The 22556-nt window shown below is 46.8% G+C and overlaps 1 protein-coding gene across 2 annotated transcripts; it reads right to left on the bottom strand.

Annotated features, from left to right (window-relative positions):
• Positions 1–609: 609 nt before the first annotated feature.
• RAC1 (Rac family small GTPase 1) lies at positions 610–21633 on the bottom strand. Of its 2 annotated transcripts, XM_032872729.1 has the most exons (7): positions 21395–21633; positions 11379–11450; positions 10110–10227; positions 3694–3750; positions 2133–2195; positions 1274–1433; positions 610–961 (listed from the first exon to the last, which is right to left on the bottom strand). In XM_032872729.1, exons 1-7 carry the CDS (start codon positions 21427–21429, stop codon positions 831–833), a joined length of 636 nt encoding a protein of 211 aa, XP_032728620.1. In that variant the 5' UTR covers positions 21430–21633; the 3' UTR covers positions 610–830. The 2 variants fall into 2 exon arrangements, with proteins under 2 accessions (XP_032728620.1, XP_032728621.1); XM_032872730.1 differs by lacking the exon at positions 3694–3750 and having other exon boundaries at positions 21395–21628.
• Positions 21634–22556: the final 923 nt, after the last annotated feature.

Raw genomic sequence — 22556 nt, 5'->3', positions numbered from 1 at the left:
ACCGACCTTTCTTCATCTTTTACTGCACTGGACAGAAATTAACCTTTAATGTTTTTACCCGTGACACTTTTACTCAGTTTAATTAGGACATGTACAATGTAGTGTAAATTAACCTCCGTATTTTGTCAAAATACTGTCTTCATTCTTTGATCGCATTACGTGCTGCGCACCCCCGGCCCGGGCACCCGCAGCTGGAGTGGACACACGGCCCGAGGGATGTGGGAGGAAGAGCTCTGTTCAAAATCTCAGCAAAAGCAAATACACTTTTTCAATAAAAGTCTCACTACAAAATCTGAGAGAGGGACCTGAAGAGTTGAGTCACTACACTCACTGCATGAGGACTTACAGTACAGTGTTAGCAGGTGGCGCGGGGTTAGAGGGTGGCGGGGCGGCAGCCCAGGAGCGAGGCTGGGCCGCTCTCCTACCACAAATGAGCGTGCGTCTGCGGGTGCAAACCGGGGACGCCGGCTCTCCTGAAAGACACAGGTCTTGAACGGCTTAGTGCTTAGTGTTCTCAGCACAACAGCGCAACTTAGTTCACAAGGTATTTTGGCAACTCTTAATCTGAGCAAGAATAGGGGCTTTTGAAAAATAAGGCTTTAAGAAAGCTTCCCATTTTAGGGCTAAATTTTAATATAGTGTGAAAGTTTGAAGTCTTACACTTTAAACAAACAAAACCTAAAAATTACTGATTGGTTCAAAATGGTTTTTATGGAAAAACTAATCTGTAACAAAAACTTGGCATTGAGTGCGAAGGCTCCACCATTTTTGAGCAAAGCGTACAAAGGTTCCGAGGGGGACGGGGGGTGGTGGGGGGAGCGGGCGGACATTTACAACAGCAGGCATTTTCTCTTCCTCTTCTTGACGGGAGGGGGGCAGAGAACCGCTCGGATCGCTTCGTCAAACACTGTCTTGAGGCCTCGCTGCGTGAGCGCTGAGCACTCCAGGTATTTTACCGCACCTGCCGAGAAACACAGCCTCGTACCGCCACGGCCTGCCACGCGCACGCACCTGCCCTTCCAGCCACCTCGAGGGCAGGGAGCGGCTCCCCAGGCCCTGCCTCCTGCCAGCCCGCCAGGAGCAGCAGAGCAACACCTGACCTGCGCCCCAACTCCTGAAGGCTCACCCCAAGGGCCTTGTCTGGCTGGCTCCCCAGAGGACAACAGAGCTGGAGTCGGAAAGACTCGCGCTCTCCTTGCCCAGACTGGACTCCCATCTCCGCCACAGAAATAAAGGCACAGACAAAGCAGATGTGACAACGCAGGTGTCCTACCGATCTCCTTAGCCATGGCCAGACCCTGCGGGTAGGTGATGGGAGTCAGCTTCTTTTCCTTCAGCTTCTCGATCGTGTCTTTGTCGTCCCTGAGATCAAGTTTAGTCCCCACCAAGATGATGGGGGTGTTGGGACAGTGGTGTCGCACTTCGGGGTACCACTAAAAGCGAGAGAGGAAAAAAAAGTCACGACATGCTCCCTCCCTAATGAGCATCCTCCACCTAAATTCCACTTCCACGAGCGCCAAACTGTGTCAGCCACCCCGCCCTCCAGCCCTGCTCACCCCCTTGCAATACCTTCCAGAACCACGGGCCCACCTATTGGCATTCGGTTAGCAAGCTGGGTGCCCAAGACCGACGAGCCTACAGGAGAGGCTCTGCTCACCAACAAGAGCAAGGGGGGAAGGGAAGGTCCCCCTCCCAAAACAACGATCTGTGGTAAAATGAGTCAAGTTCTTAGACCATCTCCGAGAATCCTTCCTATTCAGCGAAGAGTCAACTGGGCGGAGGTCTAAGCTCTGCCACCCTGTCCCCCTCTTAACACATTCCTGATCCCAACTGAAGGACATCCTGCCCCACCATGTTTCACTAGGAAGTATGTGAGACCCAGGAGTTCGAAGTCATGGTCACCATTCTTATTAGATGACCCCGCCAGATGGGACTCCAAAGTGCTCATTATTTTAACAAGGCACACAGCATTTCTTAATCAGACCCTGAAACTTTAGGACTCTACATAATAAAGTCAGAATTACAAGATCAATTTAAATAATTAAAACTCCTTTCACTAAATAGTATTTTTGCCTCCTGAGAATGGAATGACATTATGAACCAAAATGTTTCTCTAAAACATCCCCACTTACCTTTGCTCGAACATTTTCAAATGATGCAGGACTCACAAGAGAAAAGCAAATTAAGAATACATCCTACAAAAAGGAAATAGGGAGGCGTTTAGAAATGGTCTTACAATGACGAATGCACTTTGCTTTGTAAATGCTGTTGGGAATCAATCATGAGACAAAACGCGTATTATGTACCAGTAGCTTGTGTCTAAAGCTCACTCCCTGGTTTCCCCTTCAATTCTGTCAGAAGGCTCCCAAAGCGGAGCCAGCACACAAAGCAGTCAGTTACTTGTGAGAGGAGGGGAGAAGATTTACTGGAATGTGCTAGAATTTACTGAATCCAGGGAGGCCTCAAACCAGACCCCCGAGAGGCTTCTTTAACATCATTCCCAACTCCCACTGAGAACTTAATGGCCCCATTTATATACCGGGACAAAACCAAGTGTCAAGATACCACTCTGGTATTTCTGTAAAGTGTGGTCTCAGTTTATCAAAAAAGAGTCTATTTTAAAACCATTTACCACTGGCATGCTTTTCTGTAAGCTCCCCATGTGCATGTTCAATAACGTTTGGTTACCACTGGGCTGCTATTAAACCGCTTCCTTAAGAACTGCCCCCAGAGTCCCTGGCACAAAGTGGGGCACGGCTGGTGGCTCTGCGAGCACACCCCACCGTGCAGGAGGACGCTCTAGCCCGTGAGGGGCGTCTTCCCGGCTGGCGGCTCCTCAGGCCCACGCAGGGTCTCTGGAGGACTTGCAGGCGGGGCCGTCGCGGCCAAAGCAGAGATTCAGAGGAAAGGTCAGTGCTGAGGAAGTACCTGGAAGAATTTCTGACTGACTGTAAGCCATACATCATTCTGTACTGTGTAAAAAGTCGAATTTAAATATTTACCTGTATTTAAAATTGCCTAAGAGTTTCTAAAATGCTAGGTTTTTAAGACATTTTCCTGGAAAAAGGCCACTATGCTGCTTTGTGAAATGTACCCAGTTCCCAAGCTAACACTTGCAATCATCCTGCTGGTATCTCGTACCTGGAAAGGGAGAGAAACATCCCACACAACAGCTTTTTATAAATGACATTTTAAAAACGCTAGCGCATGCACCGGCTTGTCCAAGAATCACCGTGGCATCCGGGCACCTGATTACATCATTTCCAAGCGAGGTTGGGTTAGCTCCCCAGCACCACAGCCATGCCCCAGACAGGCCCGCTGCACCGGGACACCAAAGCGGGGGAGCCCCCGGCAGCCACGGTTAGTCCCACGCCGGTTCAAGCACGTGCTCCGGGGTCGGGGGGAGCCTCCACGCCTCCATCTCCAACCCGCCCAGAGAGGCCCCTTCTGAGAGCCGCTGCTTTCCCTCGGCCGGAGGGGAGCAGGCAGTTCACAAACCGCTTTATTTCAAGCTAGTAGGTAAACTGTCTCGCTCTACTGAAAGCACATTTTGTCAAGCAAAACCCAACCTTGAGTGAATTAAATACAGAACACTCAAGGAACGTGAGGCTCAAGAGGAAATCCTGGGAAAACTAAGTGAAACGAGAGAACAGATAAAGCTTGAAACTGAGGTCGACTGAAAGTTTTACATACGGCAATCGGCTTGTCTTTGCCCCTGGACGTTATATCCTTACCATACGTTTCTGCAACCTAGTAATGCATGAGAACTTTGTTTCAGTTTAGTAAAAAGTGAGGAAAATAAAAGTTAATATAATCCGTAATTTTTCCATCAGAATTCTGTCTCAACCCTTCAGAAGATCTGAAAGCAGATGATTATCTAACACCTACGATGCCAAACCCCAAACACTCCACCAAACCCCGTGAAGGTCAATGATGGTGGAGACACCAGGTCAGGCAAATATCGGGGGGCTGGGGGGAGCCCCTCTTCTCTAACCCTGGCAGCACACAGAGGGCTCCCTGTCCAGCAGAAGCTACAACACACCCGAGGAAGCACACGGGTCACGGCCAGTCATGAACTGCGCGCGAAGGCGCGTCCGTGGGCCGCCGCGGGCACTCCCTAGCAACAGGCACGCCCGGCAAAGACCTCCGTCCGAGCTCTGAGACACAAGCCCAGCCGAAGCCACCGCGAACGGGAGAAGCACCTGTCTGTAAAAACAGGCTTCTGAGAGGAAAGGTGCCCCAGAAGCACGGCCAGGTAGGAGAGCTGTGAAGGCCTCAAGTCTCCCGTACAGAAATGCTGGGAGGGCGGTTGGAATTTGGGTCCTGCGTTACTGGAGCGAACAGCACTGCCACGCTGGGACCGTTCATCCCCCCCAAGCCCCCGCCTCTCTGGACGGGACTGCCCAGAAGGGACAGCATTTCTAGTGTTTACCACAGTGCTTTCAATTCACTCCTTTGTTCCAACAAAAATGGAAAGACTTGCTCTTCAAGCAACATAGAAACCTGCAGTTCTTTGAAGAGACAGACGGACAAGAGAATTGCTTTAATTTCACCTTACTCAAGCTTCTCTGATCTACAATTCTGAGAATATTAAAGTTGTTGGAACTATCCGGGTTTAATCTACAGCTGCTTTTGAAGATGTGTGCCCCCGAGGCCTTGACATGAGGCCAAATCTTTGTGACAAAGAGACTCATGGGCATCGGCCACGAAAATGCAGCTTCAGTTCAAAATATCCTCCAACCACATCTGTTCTGCCCCTTTCAATTTTTAAGAACATCTTTTTTGATGAAAATACACGCTTTGCATCCCACATTTAACATTGTACCATCTGCCTGTTCCTTTCTCCTCCTTCCCCCACACAAAATATGGCTTTAAAAAATACTTCCAGGGGCGCCGGGGTGGCTCAGTCAGTGAGGCATCTGACTTTTAGTTTTGACTCTGGTCATGATCTCAGGGTCATGGGATCAAGCCCTGCATCAGGCTCCGCACTGCCTACTTAGGATTCTCTCTCCCTCTGCCCCTCCCCATCCTCTAAAACAAACCAAACAAAAAAACAAACCTACCACTTCTAATAAATAAAAATAAATTAAAAATAAATAAAATGGGCTTCTGATACTTCTCTCTTCCAGCAGCAATTCCTTCCAACGTTTACGTTCTAACCCAACACCCCGCAGAGTCCGTGCGGCTCGCTATTTATGCCTGTCCTGGAGCCTCTTCATTCCACCTGAGCTGTCCTGCGTCACAGGCTCACCTTTCCTCCGCCTGGGACGCCGCCTTCCCTGTGCCGGCCGGGCACTCCTAACCACACAGGCTCCCACCGCGCCTGCAGAGACTTTATCACCACTCCCCCTAGCTGGTCCAAACCACCGCCGCCCCCTCGTGTGTGGAGGGCATCGGCAAGAGCCGGGTCAGCTCGCGGCAGAGCGGCAGTGGGCTGCAGACTCTGGGACGGCTGGCCTCTCCCAGCTCCGAATGCACCAGCACTGCTCCTCCTCTCCTTTCTTCCAAAGGCCTTCCAACCTGGTTTTACTTCCAGGCTTCGAACATCTTTCATGACAGGCATTCTACGAACCAGGAAAAGGAGCGGGATATACACAAGGCAAAGACACGGTGCCTGTGGCATCCATGGGGAGTGGCTAAGAAAGCAAGCACTGCAGAGAGGGGCAGCCTGAGCCCCAGGAGGCAGCGTGGCGTGCAGCTCGGCCGCAGCAAGCTCCCGTGGGACGGGACAATCTCCCAGGATGCTGAGGCCAGACAAAGTCCCTACTGACCAGGCTGAAATGAGACCAAAAGTGAAGAAATAAAGAGAAGACCACGGTCTTGTCTAAGCACAGATAAAGGTCACTGTGCAAACTGCAGAAACACCAAACATCCCCCTCCCCAGCCCACAAGCCCATGTTGGCACCAGTCACAGCTCTGGCCCTGCTTCATCCCCACCTTCTGGAGGAGATGGATTAGAGCGCCCTAAAACTACCCTGCTTCCCGCCAGCACCCCATGCAGAGCAAGCCCTGCCTCCTCAAGCCCTCATGGGAGTCACGCACCCCAGAGCCTCCAAGGTGTGTGTCTAGCTAGGGACAGAGGGACAAATCCCATCTGGTTTAGCCACAGGTGCGTTCCTAGTGACCTTTGGCTGGAGGACACAGATCTGGTTAACAGCCAACTCAGCAAAGTAGAAAGCTATCTGAAAATCAAAGCAGCCAAGCTAAATGCTATTGTTTTTCTTCTGACCAATGTCCAGCAGTCTAGCCCTTCTCAGGCTGAGCTCAGGCAGAAGATAAGAGGCCCAGCGTGTCAGTGGCCAGCGGTCCGGTGGGGCAACGTGAGCTTCTGAGACCTGCACAGAGCTCAGGTTGTGAGTCTGGCCAGTCACACAGGTTCCCACTCACACCACTAAATCCAGGAACAAGAAGGCAAATACGGTGGGCTGGACACGATGCACAGCGCTGGGCCTGAGCATTGCACGGACCACGCCGCGATGGGGAGCAGGCCACGGAAGGTGTGGGTGCAGAACTCAAGGTATTTTTGAAAAGAGTATAAAGGTAACTTATTCAAGGATAGAAGAGCCTAAATGATTACTTGAGAAAAACAGAACTGTGAAGGACAGTTTCTACTCCATCTTTCAGAGAATGAAGTAGAAACAGATGCCTTACACATATCCCACTTCGCTCCCTGGAGCCAGCCCACAAACAAGGACAGCAGCGGTAAATGACCACAGGAAACAGGACGTCAGTTTCGGGGTTACAAAGCCCTAAGGAGAGGGGAGATCTGGGTAAGCAGTCGCCCATGGGCCTTTCGGGGTCCAGTCAGGGAAAAGCCACATAAACGGGCCTGCAGACCAGGTCAACAACCGGAGACCAAGTTCAGTTGGTGCCAAGTTCAGAGGGGGTCCCCTCTGGCAGCCCGGAGCCACCAGGCCTATTCCCCAGGAGCCAAGATAACCTTCTCATCCCCAAAGGAGTCCAGCAGGCACGTCTTTAACTTCCAGATCGCTGCTCTCCCCTCTTTGCTCTAAGCACCACGATAACCCCTGTGCTGGTGTGTGGTGTGTTATACCCTGTGTGGGAGGCACCTGAGCAAGAATCATGCCTTACCCCCTTTTACACATCCAAGTATCTGACAGGAAAATAGCACGTTACACAGATGGGACATAAATAGTTTAGAAGTCCTGCCCCAGAAGGACCACACCCCACCCCCTTGGCTGTCAGGCCTCATACCTTGTGGCTTGCTTCGGTCTGTTATTGGACCTACAGTTTCTCCGTAGAGAGTGGGAATGTGGCCAAGTCACCTTTAGTCAAAGGTGACTCCCTCAGAGAAAAAGGCCGCACCCTGCCGCGACCCCTTGAGTCACAGGAGGTGGTTCTCATTTCTCAGAAAGGACACCCCGCCCTTCCAGATGTATCCAGTGGGTTGGAGACTCCTACTCTACCAGTCAACAGGTTAGCAAATCCCCTGAAAATCCGGAATTATCAAGCACCCACTGGGGTTAGAATAGTTTCTGAAACATACTGAAGACCAAGCCATTTGGTGATTACAAGCTGCTTTTTAAAACTTCATCACAATAAACAAATAAATAATAAAACTTCCTCACAGGTCATTTTTAGCTGGAGATTAACTGAGATACCACTCACTCAGCCCTCCCGTTTTATAGTCTGGTCTTTGTCTGGGCCGCTACTGCAACTCAGCTAAAGGACAATCGCAAAAATCCACCGCTTCAAGAGACTGTATCCGGCAATTCCTCCAGGAGGAAATAAATACAAAAGACGACGACTACTGCATAGAAAAGCTGTATGCAAAAGCTTAAAACTAAAGAAGGGGGGAGGGACTCCTGGGTGGCTCAGTCCATTTAGGGTCCTGAGCACCCAACTCTTGATTTTGGCTCAGGTTGTGATCTCAGGGTCATGAGACTGAGCCCCACAAGGGGGCTCTTTACTCAGTGGGGCGTCTGCGTGAAGATTCTCTCTGCCCCATCCCCCATCTGTGCACGCGCAAACTAAGTTTAGGGGCCCCTGGGTGGCTTGGTTGTCTCTGACTTTTGGTTTCAGCTCAGCTCGTGCTCTCAGGTCCTGAGATTGAGCCCTACGTCAGGCTCTGCTGAGCACAGAGTCTGCTTAGGATTCTTTCTCTCCCTCTGCCTTCCCCTGCTCTCACCCTCTTTCTCAAATGAACAAATCTAAAAAATAAAAAATAAGTCTAAGACTATCACTACTAAATAGGAAGTTAAGTTTAAGGGAAAAAAATGGGGGTAGACTGGAAATGATTGGTTGTTTTCACCCACGCTACACGCGCCCCACGCCCACCTCCCCACCCTCCAAGACCGTGACGGTCAAATCCACCCAAGGGTCAGCGCCTGCTTTCTCCAGGATGTCTCCCCGACCCGGACTCTCTGGTCCTCCCGGCTGGCTGAGAGCACGTACAGCCACTTCCATTCACTGGGCCCCGTACACGCTGACCTGAAGAGCTCTCCAGATCCGCGGCTCTTCACGGCACCTGCACTGTGGTGTCTGTGATGTGCCTGGACTGTTCTGGGTGCTTGACACAGACCGCTCATCTAATCCTATGAGGAAACAGCTCATGACTAGGACCGTGAAGAAACCTGCCAGGGTCACAGGGCTAGGAGGCGAGAGCGCGGGATTTCAACCCGCGGAATTCGCTCCACTGCCTCTAGTGTGTACTCCTTCGGCCACTGAGTCACCTGAGTCTCTTTAAAAGTCTTTTTACTGTTAAAATGATGAACAAACATGTAACAAGATAAACAAATGGTACAAATAAGACAAGCGCTTATTTTAAGAAAAGGGCTTCTAAGCGTATTTTCACCAGCTATGGACCTGACTCGCTTTGGTATATACATCATTTAGTTGTCTAGAATGGAAGCAAAGCTAATCTCGAATTTTTTCTGACTGGACACTGGACATATTTTTACAAAACTGAAGATTTAGGTACTGGGCGCCGTGGCTTAGCTGGTTAAGCAACTGCCTTCGGCTCAGGTCATGGTCCCAGAGTCCCAGGATCGAGTCCCCCATCGTGCTCCCAGCTCTACAGGGAGTCTGCTTCTCCCTCTGACATTCTCCCCTCTTGTGCTCTCTCTCACTGCCTCTCTCTCAAATGAATACATAAAATCTTTTTTTTTTTAAATATAATTTTTTTTAAGATTTTATTTATTTATTTGACACAGAGAGAGAGAGATCACAGGTAGGCAGAGAGGGAGGGGGAAGCAGGCTCCCCACTGAGCAGGGAGCCCGACGTGGGGCTCGATCCCAGGACACTGCGATCATGACATGAGCCAAAGGCAGCCGCTTAACCAACTGAGCCACCCAGGCGCCCCAATACATAAAATCTTAAAAAAAAAAAAAAATGATTTAGGTACTAAAGCCATAGAAAGATGAGCATGTGTTTTATAGAAAAGTCATATTAAACCCAAAGACAAGTCATTAACTTGATTTTTAAAAGCTCCGTGGTACCAAACTGTCACAAAACAAACTGACCTTGCAACTAATTCCTACTGAAACTGGTCTGCAAGAATAACACAGGACCTATGTCATACGGTGGTCCTGAAATTGAGATGAGAGCAGATAAACACACGGCACCACACTCAGTAAACAGACAAATCCTTGGTCTGCATCTAGAACATTCAACTACTGAACTTAACCATGCTACTACTTAATACGCCCAAAAGATGGCAGCATGGCTGCCCTTGAACACCGCAGGAGGGTAGGGGTACTGCCGCGCCCCCCCACCCCATGCAGCCATAAACTCCAGGTATTACTCTGACTCCCTGAAAACTTTTTAATAAAACACCTGCTGTTGACTGAAGTCTTACTGATAAAGTGACCTGTCCATTAATATATGTTCTGCACGTTGTGTGTAAAACCCACCACATTCCTACACTAAAGTAAGCCGGAGAGAATGTTACTAAGAAAATCTTGAGGAGGAAATATACTCACAGTACTGTAATGTATTTATGGAAAAAAGTCCTGGTCTGAGTGGACCTCTGCAGATCAAACCTGCGTGTTCAAGCGCCGACTGCGTAAGCAAACCCACAAGTGATTTGCAACTACAGTCAAAATTATACATTCAGAAGGACGCATTAAAAATCAGTAGTAATCCTTACTGTTTGCGGATAGGATAAGGGACGTAATCGGTCATAATCTTCTTGTCCAGCTGTATCCCATAAGCCCAAGTTCACCGGTTTTCCATCTACCATAACATTCGCAGAGTAGTTGTCAAAGCTGCAGATGAGAGAAAACACAGTCAGTCCACAGCCCCAGAACATTAGGCACAGGTTGGGGTCTTGAGTTACTGTTGTGTGGAGGGTCCCTGAGGTTTGCCTGGAGGCTGCCAGGCCAGATGTACCAGCGCACATGCACGAGGAGGTAAGAAGTGGAGGGAAAATGGGCTGTGGTGTAAGAAGAAAAACACGCACCTGGAGAAACGCCCAAGAAACAAAGGACAAGCTATTCCATTTAACTAGAACAAGTTACTGTCAAGCAATAGAAAACCTTTGTTGTTGTTTTGTTTTGTTTTAAAGATTTTATTTATTGGGGCACCTGGGTGGCTCAGTAGGTTGAGCCACTGCCTTCGGCTCCGGTCATGATCTCAGGGTCCTGGGATCGAGTCCTGCGTCGGGCTCTCTGCTGGAAGGGGAGCCTGCTTCCCCCCCCCCTCTCTCTCTCTCTGCCTGCCTCTCCCATCTACTTGTGATCTCTCTCTGTCAAATAAATAAATAAAATCTTTAAAAAAAAAAAGATTTTATTTATTTGACAGAGAGAGATCACAAGTAGGCAGAGAGACAAGCAGAGAGAGAGGAGGAAGCAGGCTCCCTGCTGAGCAGAGAGCCCGATGCGGGGCTCGATCCCAGGACCCGAGGATCACGACCTGAGCCGAAGGCAGAGGCCTTAACCCACTGAGCCACCCAGGCGCCCCAATAAATAAAATCTTAAAGAAAAAAAAAAGCTGTGTTTCGTCACAATGCAAAAACTTTACATTACTTTTTTTTTTTTAAGATTTTATTTACTTGTCAGAGAGAGAGAGAGAGGGAGAACACAAGCAGACATAGCAGCAGGCAGAGGCAGAGAGAGAAGCAGGCTCCCTGCTGAGCAAGGAACCCAATGTGGGACTCGATCCCAGAACCAAAGGCAGCAGCTTAACCAACTGAGCCACCCAGGCGTCCCTACATTACGTATTTTTTTTTCTTTCATTATGTATTTTTAAAAAGCCCAAATACATACCTTATAATTAGACTTAGGTGAATTTTTGGAAAGAAAATTAATCAGATCTGTTCATGTACAAATTAGGAATGCCTTTATAGCCAAACAATGGTCAAAGAAAAAATAAAAAACCATCACAGACAAGTTAATTCCCAGTTTAACTCCATACTTACACAGTGGGGATGTATTCTCCAGGAAATGCATTGGTTGTGTAACTGATCAGTAGGCAAGTTTTACCAACAGCTCTAGAGAGAGAGAAAAAAATGGTGTAAGTTGCTCAGTCAACATGAATATAATCCTTTCATTACTGTTAAACTTATAGAAAAATCAAGGAGTATACACCAAGTACTTAGCATTAAACGGTTTCCATAATCTTTTACTTAACACTACACATTTTTATCCTGAAATTTATAATAAATTCAAATTTCTCAAAAAGGAGCCTTCGTGTTCTGTTTAGGAGTATGGCATGAACACATTCATGGTCAGAAACAGCTGTTCAATAAGCCCAGGTTGTACAGGAACAAGATTTTTAAATATTTTTTTTTTTTTTTAAGATTTTATTTATTTATTTGACAGACAGAGATCACAAGTAGACAGAGAGGCAGGCAGAGAGAGAGAGAGGGAAGCAGGCTCCCTGCTGAGCAGAGAGCCCGATGCGGGACTCGATCCCAGGACCCTGAGATCACGACCCGAGCCGAAGGCAGCGGCTTAACCCACTGAGCCACCCAGGCGCCCCGGGAACAAGATTTTTAAACTGAAAGTCTCTCCTGTGAACATCTGTACCAGTCTTCCATCCAAGATTCTTCAATTCTATCCTCAACTCATTGTGATGAATACTAATATGCAAACACAGCCTTCCTCTACAACTTCCACTTGGTTGCTAAGTAATGTCTCTTGCAGCCTCAGAGTGGTAGCTCAAACCCACCACCTCTGAAAGCCTTCCCTCCGGCGTCAGTAATAACTGTTCTCTTAACAGAGTGCTTAGTCACCGACCACCACACACACAACTGTGAACCACAAAGAGCCACACAGAATTCACTTTAATTCATCCGTATTCATTTACCACCTCCCCAATCACCATAAGCTTTTTTTTTTTTTTAAGATTTTATTTATTTATTTGACAGACAGAGATTACAAGTAGGCAGAGGCAGGCAGAAAGAGGAGGAAGCAGGCTCCCTGCCGAGCAGAGAGCCCGATGTGGGGCTCATACCAGGACCCTGGGATCATGACCTGAGCCGAATGCAGAGGCTTTAACCCACTGAGCCACCCAGGCGCACCTCACCATAAGCTTTTAAAGCAACTAACAAAATATATTCCAGACATATTAATTTGCGGCTCAAGGATGCTGGCATAAACTTCCAAACAGCTGCAAAGAGGAGAAAGTAGAAAAGAATCGTGTAGAATCCTCCAGAGACAGAAGGGCCTCCTGCACAACCGGTAGTGGGTACTGCGTACCATCAAGCAGAGGTCAGAGTGGTGGTTCAAAGTTTCCCAATTGCCCGAAATGTTTTTTCATGCCAATATCTCCTAAAAATTAGTATCACTGCACCCTTAGCCAAAAATGGTTTCCAAATCTGACACTCTTATGGTGACTTCAAGGGCTTCTGAGAGCCGGTGTCCCTGGCTTAAGGATTCACTAAATGCTCTCCCTAAAGGAGGCCATCTCCCTGCTGTCTCCTGTCGGCTTACCAAGGTCATGCCTGTCACACAATGAAGTTCTGGGCTGTAAGAGTTTGTTGCTCAATCTCAACTACTATGAATGAGGACTCACCATAAAGAAGTTAAGTGCTTTTCTAGTTTCGTGGCACTCTTAGCTGAAGGCAAAAACCTCTCAGCCAGGACAGACGACAGGCCCATCCAGTCTTGCCAATACTTGTTCTATTCATATTATTATTAAAATAGGGCTTAAAAGTTGGAACTCCCCCACCCGCAAAGACCTCCCGGAGTCAAGCATTACATCATGAGGAAGCAGCTTCCAACTCGTAAAGGCTTTCTGAACAAAAACGACTCACTGGCCACACATTTTCTTAAAAGCTGAGAATGTCAAACCTGTATGAGCAGGAGGCTGAGATGCTTCATCCTCACCGCGGACCTGAAGCCCACGGCCAGCGCTCTATCAGTTGCTGGCTGGAATTGGCAGTAAGTTTCAACCGCCTCACACCTCAGTGTTCTCAACTATAAAAGGAACACAAGACTTCCAACTCCGTCACAAACTCCTGAAAGCATTAATTTTATTTCAATCTATACCGACAAAGTGTGCGCTACGCAAGGAAGAGCAGTAGGAGCTCAAGATCCTGCCGTGACCAAGACCTCGGGGAATCGGTGAGGTTAAGTGACAAAGGAAGAAGCAGTCACTGCATAAAATTATAGATGTGGTAAGTGTTACTAAAACTGCTCTGGAGGGGCGCCTGGGTGGCTCAGGTTGGTTGAGTGGCTGCATTTGGCTCAGGTCATGATCCTGGGGCCCTGGGATGGAGCCCCACTTCGGGCTCCCTGCTCCACTGAAAGGCTGTTTCTCCTGTGCCCATGTACTCGCATGCTCGCTCTCTCCCCCTCTCTCAAATAATTAAATCTTTAAAAAAAAAAAAGATGCTCTGGAAATGTACAGTAAAGGGATCTAACCTAGTCTTGGAGGGCTGAAGAGGAAACTGCAATGTATACTGAAACTTAGAGAAGGAGTGGAGCCATTACAGGAAGAACATTCTAGGCAGAAGCAACAGCATTTACGGCAAGGCCCAGAAGCAGCCCAGTATACCTAAAGAACAAAGAAGGGGGAAGCAGCAAAGGAAAATATGAGGAAATTGTCATCTCTTCTTGTTAAGGGCATGGGACTTGATCCTACTTGGGAAGTCCCAGAAGATTTTTAGTTGCCAAGAAACCACTAAATTTGCATTTTTAGAAGCGGCCTCTGACTGCAGTGTGGAAAGAGGACAGAGGAAGGAAGCTGGGACTGGAGGCAGGAAAACAAGAGTGGTGTGAACCAACAAGGGGGCTTCAGGGGGAAGAGAACTGGGCCATTTCAAGAGCTTCCTAGCCATGAAGCAGAACAAGACGGCTCAGCCACGGATTGCATGTGGTAGCTGAGGGAGAAGAGGAGAGTCTGAGGCCGTCACCAGTGAACCTCTTTTCAAAATTACAAATGTTGTATAAAAAAGTTAATACATATTGCCTCTTAATGTCAAAAATAAGCAGCTATAAAGGTTTTAATGGTTAATATGCCGTAGTAGCACTTCCTTTAAGAGCCTGTCCTAAATCTCTTCCGTATGTATGAAGAACAAAGCCATATTACTATAAATATGACCAACTCTGTTTTAAATACTCTAAAATTTCTTTTTCCTGCAACTTCATCTTTAGCTGAGCCATCGTCTTTGTAAAGATTTAACTGTAAAGGAGTTCAAGGTACTGGCATAATCTGACATTGACTGAAAATTTTTTTTAAACCAATCATTACAGTATTTGCTATAAATCTAAGTTCTATAAAAAATTATTAAATAAAATTCTGACCTTTTTTTTTTTTTAAAAGTAGGCTTCACACCCAACATGAAGCCCAACATGGGGCTTGAACTCACGACCTGGAGATCAAGACCTGAGATCAAGCAAGAGTCTTACTCTTCACTGACTGAGTCACCCAGATGCCCCCAAATTCTGTCTTTTTAATTAAGTACATGTCCAACCTTTGATTTATTTAGTTTTTAAAAACAGATAAAAAGAAAAAGACGGTTATTTACCTCCCCTTAGTGTTACTTACTCACTCCTTTTAAACACACTCCACAAACAAACTCTAGGGGCCAAAGTAAACACAGGCTCCGGCAGTGAGAGCTCCCCACACAGAGAATGGAAGCCACATTTGGTCACAGCCCTAACTGATGTTGCCACAGGATCGCTGAAGTTACGATCTGCTTTGGAGTTTCCAATTTTATATATATACTTAACTGCTCAGTTCAACCTCTTTTTAATCTTTGAAAGCTGCCATGAAGTTAACAAATGAACATGAGTCTACTGGAACAAAGTTCACATGAGTACATTTTTTTTGCCTGTGTCTCTCCTGCTCTATCTTGTAAAAATAACCAAGATTAAAGCAAGTAACTTATGTTCCTATTATGTTCTTTGTTTTTCCATCAGGAGAACTCTAAGGAAACTTTAAAAGTTGGGGTTAGACCTCAGTATTACCAAAATCTATAAACCAAAACTTAAGAAGCACAATCAATAAATCTGGAAACATGGTTAATATTCTCATGTTAGAAAAGTAAAGGAGGGGCACCTGGCTGATCTGACTCTTGATCTCAGGGGTGTCAGTCTGAGCCTAAGCTGGGTACAGATTACTTAAAGATAAAATCTTTACCCCCCCGCCGCCAAAAAAGGGAAGGGATACAGTATAGGAAGTTCAAAAATAAGAACCTTCTGCACTGCCTCATTTAAAAAAGATACACGGAGGGGGGAGGGAATGGGGGGTGCTTGGGTGTCTCAGTCAGTTAAGGGCCTAACCCCTGGTTTCAGCTCAGGTCCATCTCAGGGCTATAAAATCGAAGCCCACATCAGGCTCTGCACTAAGCAGGAATCCGCTTGAGACCCTCTCCCTCACGCTTGCTCTCTCCCTAAAATAAAATAAAATAATTTTTAAGGATTTATTTATTTGACAGAGATAGAGAGCACAAGTAAGGAGAGTGGCAGGCAGAGGAAGAGAGAAGCAGGCTCTCTGCTAAACAGAGAGCCAGATGCAGGGCTCGATCTCAGGACCCTGGAATCATGACCTGAGCTGAAGGCAGTGCTTAACCAACTGAGCTACCCAGGCGCCCCAATTAAAATCTTTTTTAAAAATAAAATAGAATTTAAAAAGATACACTGATCTTATTAACAGGACTGAAAGACCAGATTTCTCCAGATCAGGAAATAAGAAACCCATATTACTATCTAAAGTACCTACATCTTGGGTCATCTGGGTGGCTCAGATGGTTCAGCATCCAACTCTTGGTTTCAGCTCAGGTCATGATCTCAGGCTCTGGGCTGAGGTGGTCTACTGGAGATTATGAGGTGGCAGGGGTGGTCTACTGGAGATTTTGTCTCCCTCTCCCTCTTCCCCTCCTCCCACTCCTGCCCTTGCTCTCACTCTCTGCCTCTCACCCTAAAATAAATAAAACTTTTTCAAAAAGTACCTAGATCTTAAAGATCTATTAACAGAATATAGTGAAATGTGAATTCTATGTATTAAATACATATTCATATTTACTGCATAACTGAAAGACCCTAAATCAAAGTCCTCAATTTATCCTGTGAAATGGGGTTTGGGAACCCTCCAACAGTAGGCCTTCAATAAATGCATAATCATGTAGAGAATAAATTCAGAAAATGCATGAACAGAGTAGTTTAGTGCTACAAAACCACAAACTCTAATCTGAAATTCTGATACTCTGTCACTAACGGGGACACCACAACCAACTTATAGAAAACCATTATCACCATCACAGGCTTCAATAAAAGTTAAAAACCTATGTAGTTTCAAAAAACCCCAAGGCTGAAGATGCTGTCTCTAAAAGTTCAATTCTGAAGTAGCCTTTAGTCTTCAGACCCCTGCCTTTTATAACCACCAAGCCTAATCCTGGAGTACTTGCTATTTGGATCTGCAGAAGACAGAGTTCAAAAACAAGAATTTTTATCTAACTACGCATCACCCCCATTCTCCTTCAAAATCAAATCCTCTTAAAATAAGCCACCTAGGTGGCTCAGTCAGTTATGGGTCTGCCTTTGGCTCAGGTCATGATCCCCAGGTCCTGGGAACCATTTCCATACTGGGCTTCTGCCTCGGCAGGGAGCCTGCTTCTCCCTCTCCCTGCCACTCCCCCCTGCAGGCGCGGTCTCCCACTGTTAAATGAATAAAATCTTAAAAAAAAAAAAAAAAAGGCCCTGATAATGGGGAAGATACAGGATAAGGAAATAGAGCAAAATATTGATTACAAAATCTAAGTGGTAGGTGTTCACTGCATAATTCTTTCAACTTTTCTGTATGTGTGAAACTTTTCATATTAAGATGTGGGAGGAAAAATATTCCTCTGATGACATGTGGTAACTGCCTTGGTAGCAGGATTCCTGGTAAAACATCTCCTTTTTAGTAAGACTAAAATCACAAGAACTACCTGGTGGGTGATGCTGAGGTAAAAAAGTAGTTAAGTACTAATACATTCCATGATTAATGCAAAAGATTATAAAAAGTGGCTTTAAGATTTCTAAAAATTACTGTTACTCCTCTACTGAACCCAAACCTCAAACTTTTACTAGGATTATCATTTTAAGGTTAAAAAAAACCAAAAAACAAAAAACGGGGAGGGGGAGCTCCTGGGTGGCTCAGTGGGTTGAGCCTCTCTGCCTTTGGCTCAAGTCATGATCCCAGGGTCCTGGGATCCAGCCCCACATTGGGCTCTCTGCTCTGTAGGGATCCTGCTTCCCCCTCTCTCTCTGCCTGCCTCTCTGCTTACTTGTGATCTCTGTCAAATAAGTAAATAAAATCTTAAAAAAAAAAAAAAGACATTAAGTATAATTTTAACCACCAAGATCAGAGTCAAATAACAAACCAAATTTAGAAGCCTGTGTAGAATTCAAACACCTTTACAACAGGTCAAAAATATGGAACCCCATCCCTCGAGACAAAAATACAAAGACAATTCATGAAGCAGTTAATTCATGGTTCATACCTTCACTGATTATTCAATGGAAGCGAGTGGGGAGTAAGTGGTGTACATTCCTAAAAAGATGACATCATCGTGGAAGGTATTTTTCACACTCAACTAAAAAAATTCCTGGACAGCAATGTCTAAATTAGACACTGGGCTGAAGAGACCACTAGCCCAATCTGGGGTGAACATAGGGGGGTTTCAAGTCACTCACTCCCAGTCAACGAAAGTCAAACAACACTACTAAAAATGGTTTAGAAATATCTGAATGTGAGATGGCTGTCTTAACTAAGTAAAGCTGGGAGAAAATCTTGGGGATAGAGATCCCCCAAATAAAAGTAAAAGACCCTATGTTCAGGAAGGGCTAGCAGAATTAGGACCAACAGAAGGATCTGCAGAATTAAAAAGTATCAAAATTTCATTTCATATTTTATACTCAATGCCAACTGAACTGCTACATACGAAAAATCTATAGAGAAAATAAGCTAATTGATCCTACTTATAATACGGTTATAACATAGCTTTTAACTGTACTTCCCAAGAATGTATTTTAGGTAAGCAAGCTTGCAATTTATGCAACTTCAATCAATTTGCCTTTATTGTTTAAACTGCCCTTAATTGTCTCAAATTCCATAGCACTGAGTTCTGTGCCCCACAAAATTCAGACCCACATTTACAGCTATCACAATTTTATTTTTTTTTTAAAGATTTTATTTATTTGTCAGAGAGAATGAACACAGGCAGAGGCAGAGGGAGAAGCAGGCTCCCCACTGAGCAAGGAGCCCGATGTGGGACTCGATCCCAGGAAGCTGGGATCCTGACCTGAGCCGAAGGCAGCTGCTCAACCAACTGAGCTACCCAGGCGTCCCAGCTATCACAATTTTTGATTAAAAGAACACTCCAGCTATATCATCAAGCATGCTTTGTTTGGATAAAAGCAGGAAAATATTTTTGGTATGGAATATTATGTATTTAAATTTCTGACTGAAGTCATGTTTGCTATATGCAGTCCCTTATTTAAATAGAGGGGGCGCTGGGTGCCTCAGTCCGTTAAGCATCCAACTCTTGGATTTCAGCTCAGGTCCTGATCTCAGGGTCATGAATTCAAGCCCCACGCTAGGCGTGGAGCCCACTTAAGAAAATAAAATTAGGGGCGCCTGGGTGGCTCAGTGGGTTAGGGCCTCTGCCTTCAGCTCGGGTCATGATCCCAGGGTCCTGGGATCCAGCCCCGCGTCGGGCTCTCTGCTCGGCGGAGAGCCTGCTTCCCTTCCTCTCTCTCTGCCTGCCTCTGCCTACTTATGACCTCTGTCAAATAAATAAATAAAATCTTAAAAAAAAAAAGAAAATTAAAAAAAGAAAGTATTAGAGGGGGTACCTGGCTAGCTCAGTGGTGGAGCGTGTGACTCGTGATCTTGGGGTCACGAGTTTGACCCCCACAGTGGATGTAGAGATTACTTAAATAAATGAGTAAATCTTTAAAAAAAATAAATAGAACTTAAATTGTTTATTCCACTTCTAACAGGGCTTTGCCCCAGTCTACATCAATGTCAAACACAGTATGAAAAAAGCTGAAAACTTAGAGAATTTTGTTTTATGCCTTGCACTCCCTAGAGAGCCCAGCAGTGCCTCAGAGGAAGAGAAACAGCAACAGTATGAGGCTGGCTGTGGGCACTCACATAGCTGGGGCCAAGCACCTCCGAGGAAGTTAGTATCCAGCATCTTGTTTAATCCTCCCAACTTCAACTTGAGGCCCCTGTCCTGGCGGATGAGTGATATGCCCAGGGTTTCCTGACTTGAGGGAGGGATCCAGATCCCACAGCAGGCATTCAGCAAGTATGTGACTAAGATAAAGAAGCTAATACGAAGAGCAGAAGTCCCTATCTGTAAGCATTAAATATATCTGCTACGCTTATGTTTTAGTTTCAGAAATTTTCAATTAACAATACTACATACTACGGTTAGATATGAAATTGGCAGCAAGCTGACTTTAAAAAAAAAAGTATTACTTCATACTCTAAGCATACTGCTTCTGCATTTTTAATTTTTAAAGGAAATTCAGTGAGAGCATTCGTAAGACAATGGGATAGACGTTAATTCATTACACGAAAAAATCAAGCTTCATTTAAACCAATTTACTGATTTCCCTATTAAACTAATTAGCTGAATATTTTTTGCCCCAAATGGAAGTAAAGCTTTCTTTTGAAGAGTTTAAGACAAAAAAAAAAAAAAAGACCATACCTATTCCTAAATAGGCGAAAGTTGTCATTTTTAGCTATATACACAGAACCATTAAGTGTTAACGTTTCACACGATGATTCTGACAAATCATACAGATGGGCACCTTTTAAAAATCAGCTCAACTGTCCTTGAATCTGAATTAGTGGCAGAAACAATTTCGAATGTCTAATTTACAACCATCTAAATAAGCTAATTCACAACTCGGGAGGCAAAAAAGCCACATCAGTCCTAATGACAAGTTTGGGGAATATTAATGAAAAGGAAGAGCCATGCCAAAACTCTTCCTTCGACTTTACAAGACCTGAGAAATGTACCAGTTGCATCCTGAGTTTGATGAAACTGATAATAATTCTTGGAGCTTCCTTGTTACCACTCAACACTACTCGAGCCCTGCTGAGACACACGATTTTGCTCGGATTACACTGAGATTTTTGTTTCTGTGAGAGAAAAAAAAAAAAAAAACTGTATAAGCCAAGTCTTGTCTTCCTCTAGGGCCTGTAACCACCACAGACAGTAATGAAAAGAAAGGCCTTGAGTCACAGGGCAGCTCCGCTCAGGGAGCTTGTTCTGCTACATCCCATACCTAATGCAAGAAGCGAAAGCCAATTTTTTTTTTTTAAATGACCACACCACTTTCAGAGAAAAGAACAGTCTTAATCACACCCAGCTCCTCGCAGTTAGAACCTCAAAAGTTTCTCCACGGAAAGAGCAAAAAAATTAACATCCCCCCCCCAAAAAAAATGTTTTTTAAAGCGGCGAAATACAGCGGAAGATACCGTGGTAAATCAGTTTAGGGTCACCAAACCAGCCCAGGCATGTATTCGTCAAGTCCTACCGACCTGACCGCCAGGACACACGGAAGCGCTTAACCGGGCTCGAGAGGGTGATGTAAAAAGCCCAGAAAGGGTCAGACGACCGAGGGTGGCGGCGCGGCTGGTGGGGTCCCCGCCCGGCGTGCAGCGGGCCCGAGAGAAGGCGGGAGGGTGGAGTTCACTTTTCCCTTCGGCCGCTGGTCGGCAACTCCCTCCCCCAGCAAAAATTTGAAAAAGAAAGAAAGAAGAAAAAAAGCCGGAACCAGGCCCGTGCCGTCTGGTCCCGCAGGGAGTGAGTGGCGGCCCGCGCCCCACGCCCTGCGCCGCTGAGAAGCCAGCTCCCGGCCCGCTTCAGCGCGCCCGGCTCCGGCTCCGGCCCCGGCTCCGGCCCCGGCCCCGGCGCCCGCCCCCGCCCGGGCTCCCGGCCCCAGCCCCGACCCCAGCCCCGGCCCCAGCCTCGGGCCGCGCACTCACCCGTCTCCCACCACCACACACTTGATGGCCTGCATCTGGGCCGCTCGCTGGGCCGCGGCGGCGGCCGGACGCTGACGCGAGAAGCGGCGGACTCGGGGCGCGGCGGACGGGCAGGCGCGCGACTGCGGGCGGCAGGGCGCGGGGTGCCGGGGCCGCTGTCCACGCCGCCTCGCCCTCCGCCGACGGGAAGCCGGAGCCCAGCCGCGGCCACCACCCAAAGCTGGGGGAAAACTGCGGAGAAACAGGAAATGGCCGCTCCACTCACATCCGGTCTCCCCCTCCCCGCGCCGGCGCGCCGCTCCCAGGCTTCGGGGCGGGGCCGCTCCTGCCCGCGCGGCTCCCGGGCTTCCTGCTGGCTTCGGGGTCGCTCGGGAGCGCTCGGGAGCGCTCGGGAGGGCTCGACTCGTGGGGCGGGGCGCGGGGGAGGACCGGCCGCCATCTTTGTGCCACCTGGCGAAGGGCCGAAGATTAGCCTGCTTCTGTGATAGGAAGATGAGATTCTTCCAGAATATTCGAAACCTGAAACTGGAAAGAAGGAAATACCACACACTGTAGCGTGTTTCAAAGATAACGTCTGTTCTTTAGCCCAAGAATGTGCTGAGATTTCTTCTCTTACATATGCATTTTGTTTCCAGTGCTTTGAACATTTACTAGTCCTACGCTTTGTACCAAGTTCTGGAGATGATGTTCTGTTAGCACACCATTAAGGTGCCAGTATTTTGGTATATTTCCTGTCTGGTTTTTTTGTTTGTTTGTTTGTTTGTTTGTTTTAAGTTGGCTCCATGCCCACCCTGGGGCTTGAACTCACAACCCTGAGATCAGGAGTCACATGCTCCGGGGAGGGAGCAAGCCATATATAACCTCTTGGTTATATATGTATGTAACGACATATTTTAAAAAAAGAGAGAGAAATACATGTGTAGAACTTTTTTTGCTTTTTTGTTTTTCTCCTTTAGGATTTCATTTATTTAACAGAGAGAGAGATCACAAGTAGGCAGAGAGAGAGGGGGAAGCAGGCTCCCCACTGAGCAGAGAGCCCCACATTGGGCTCCATCCCAGGACCCAAAGATCATGACCCCAGCCAAAGGCAGAGGCTTAACCCACTGAGCCACCCAGGCACCCCGCGTAGAACGTTTTTAATGGTCATTTACTATTCACTCCC

The sequence above is a fragment of the Lontra canadensis genome, unplaced genomic scaffold, assembly GCF_010015895.1.
Source record: "Lontra canadensis isolate GAN:19392208 unplaced genomic scaffold, GSC_riverotter_1.0 scaffold45, whole genome shotgun sequence".
Taxonomy (NCBI): Eukaryota; Metazoa; Chordata; class Mammalia; order Carnivora; family Mustelidae; genus Lontra; species Lontra canadensis.
This window is presented reverse-complemented; position numbering and strand designations above follow the sequence as displayed.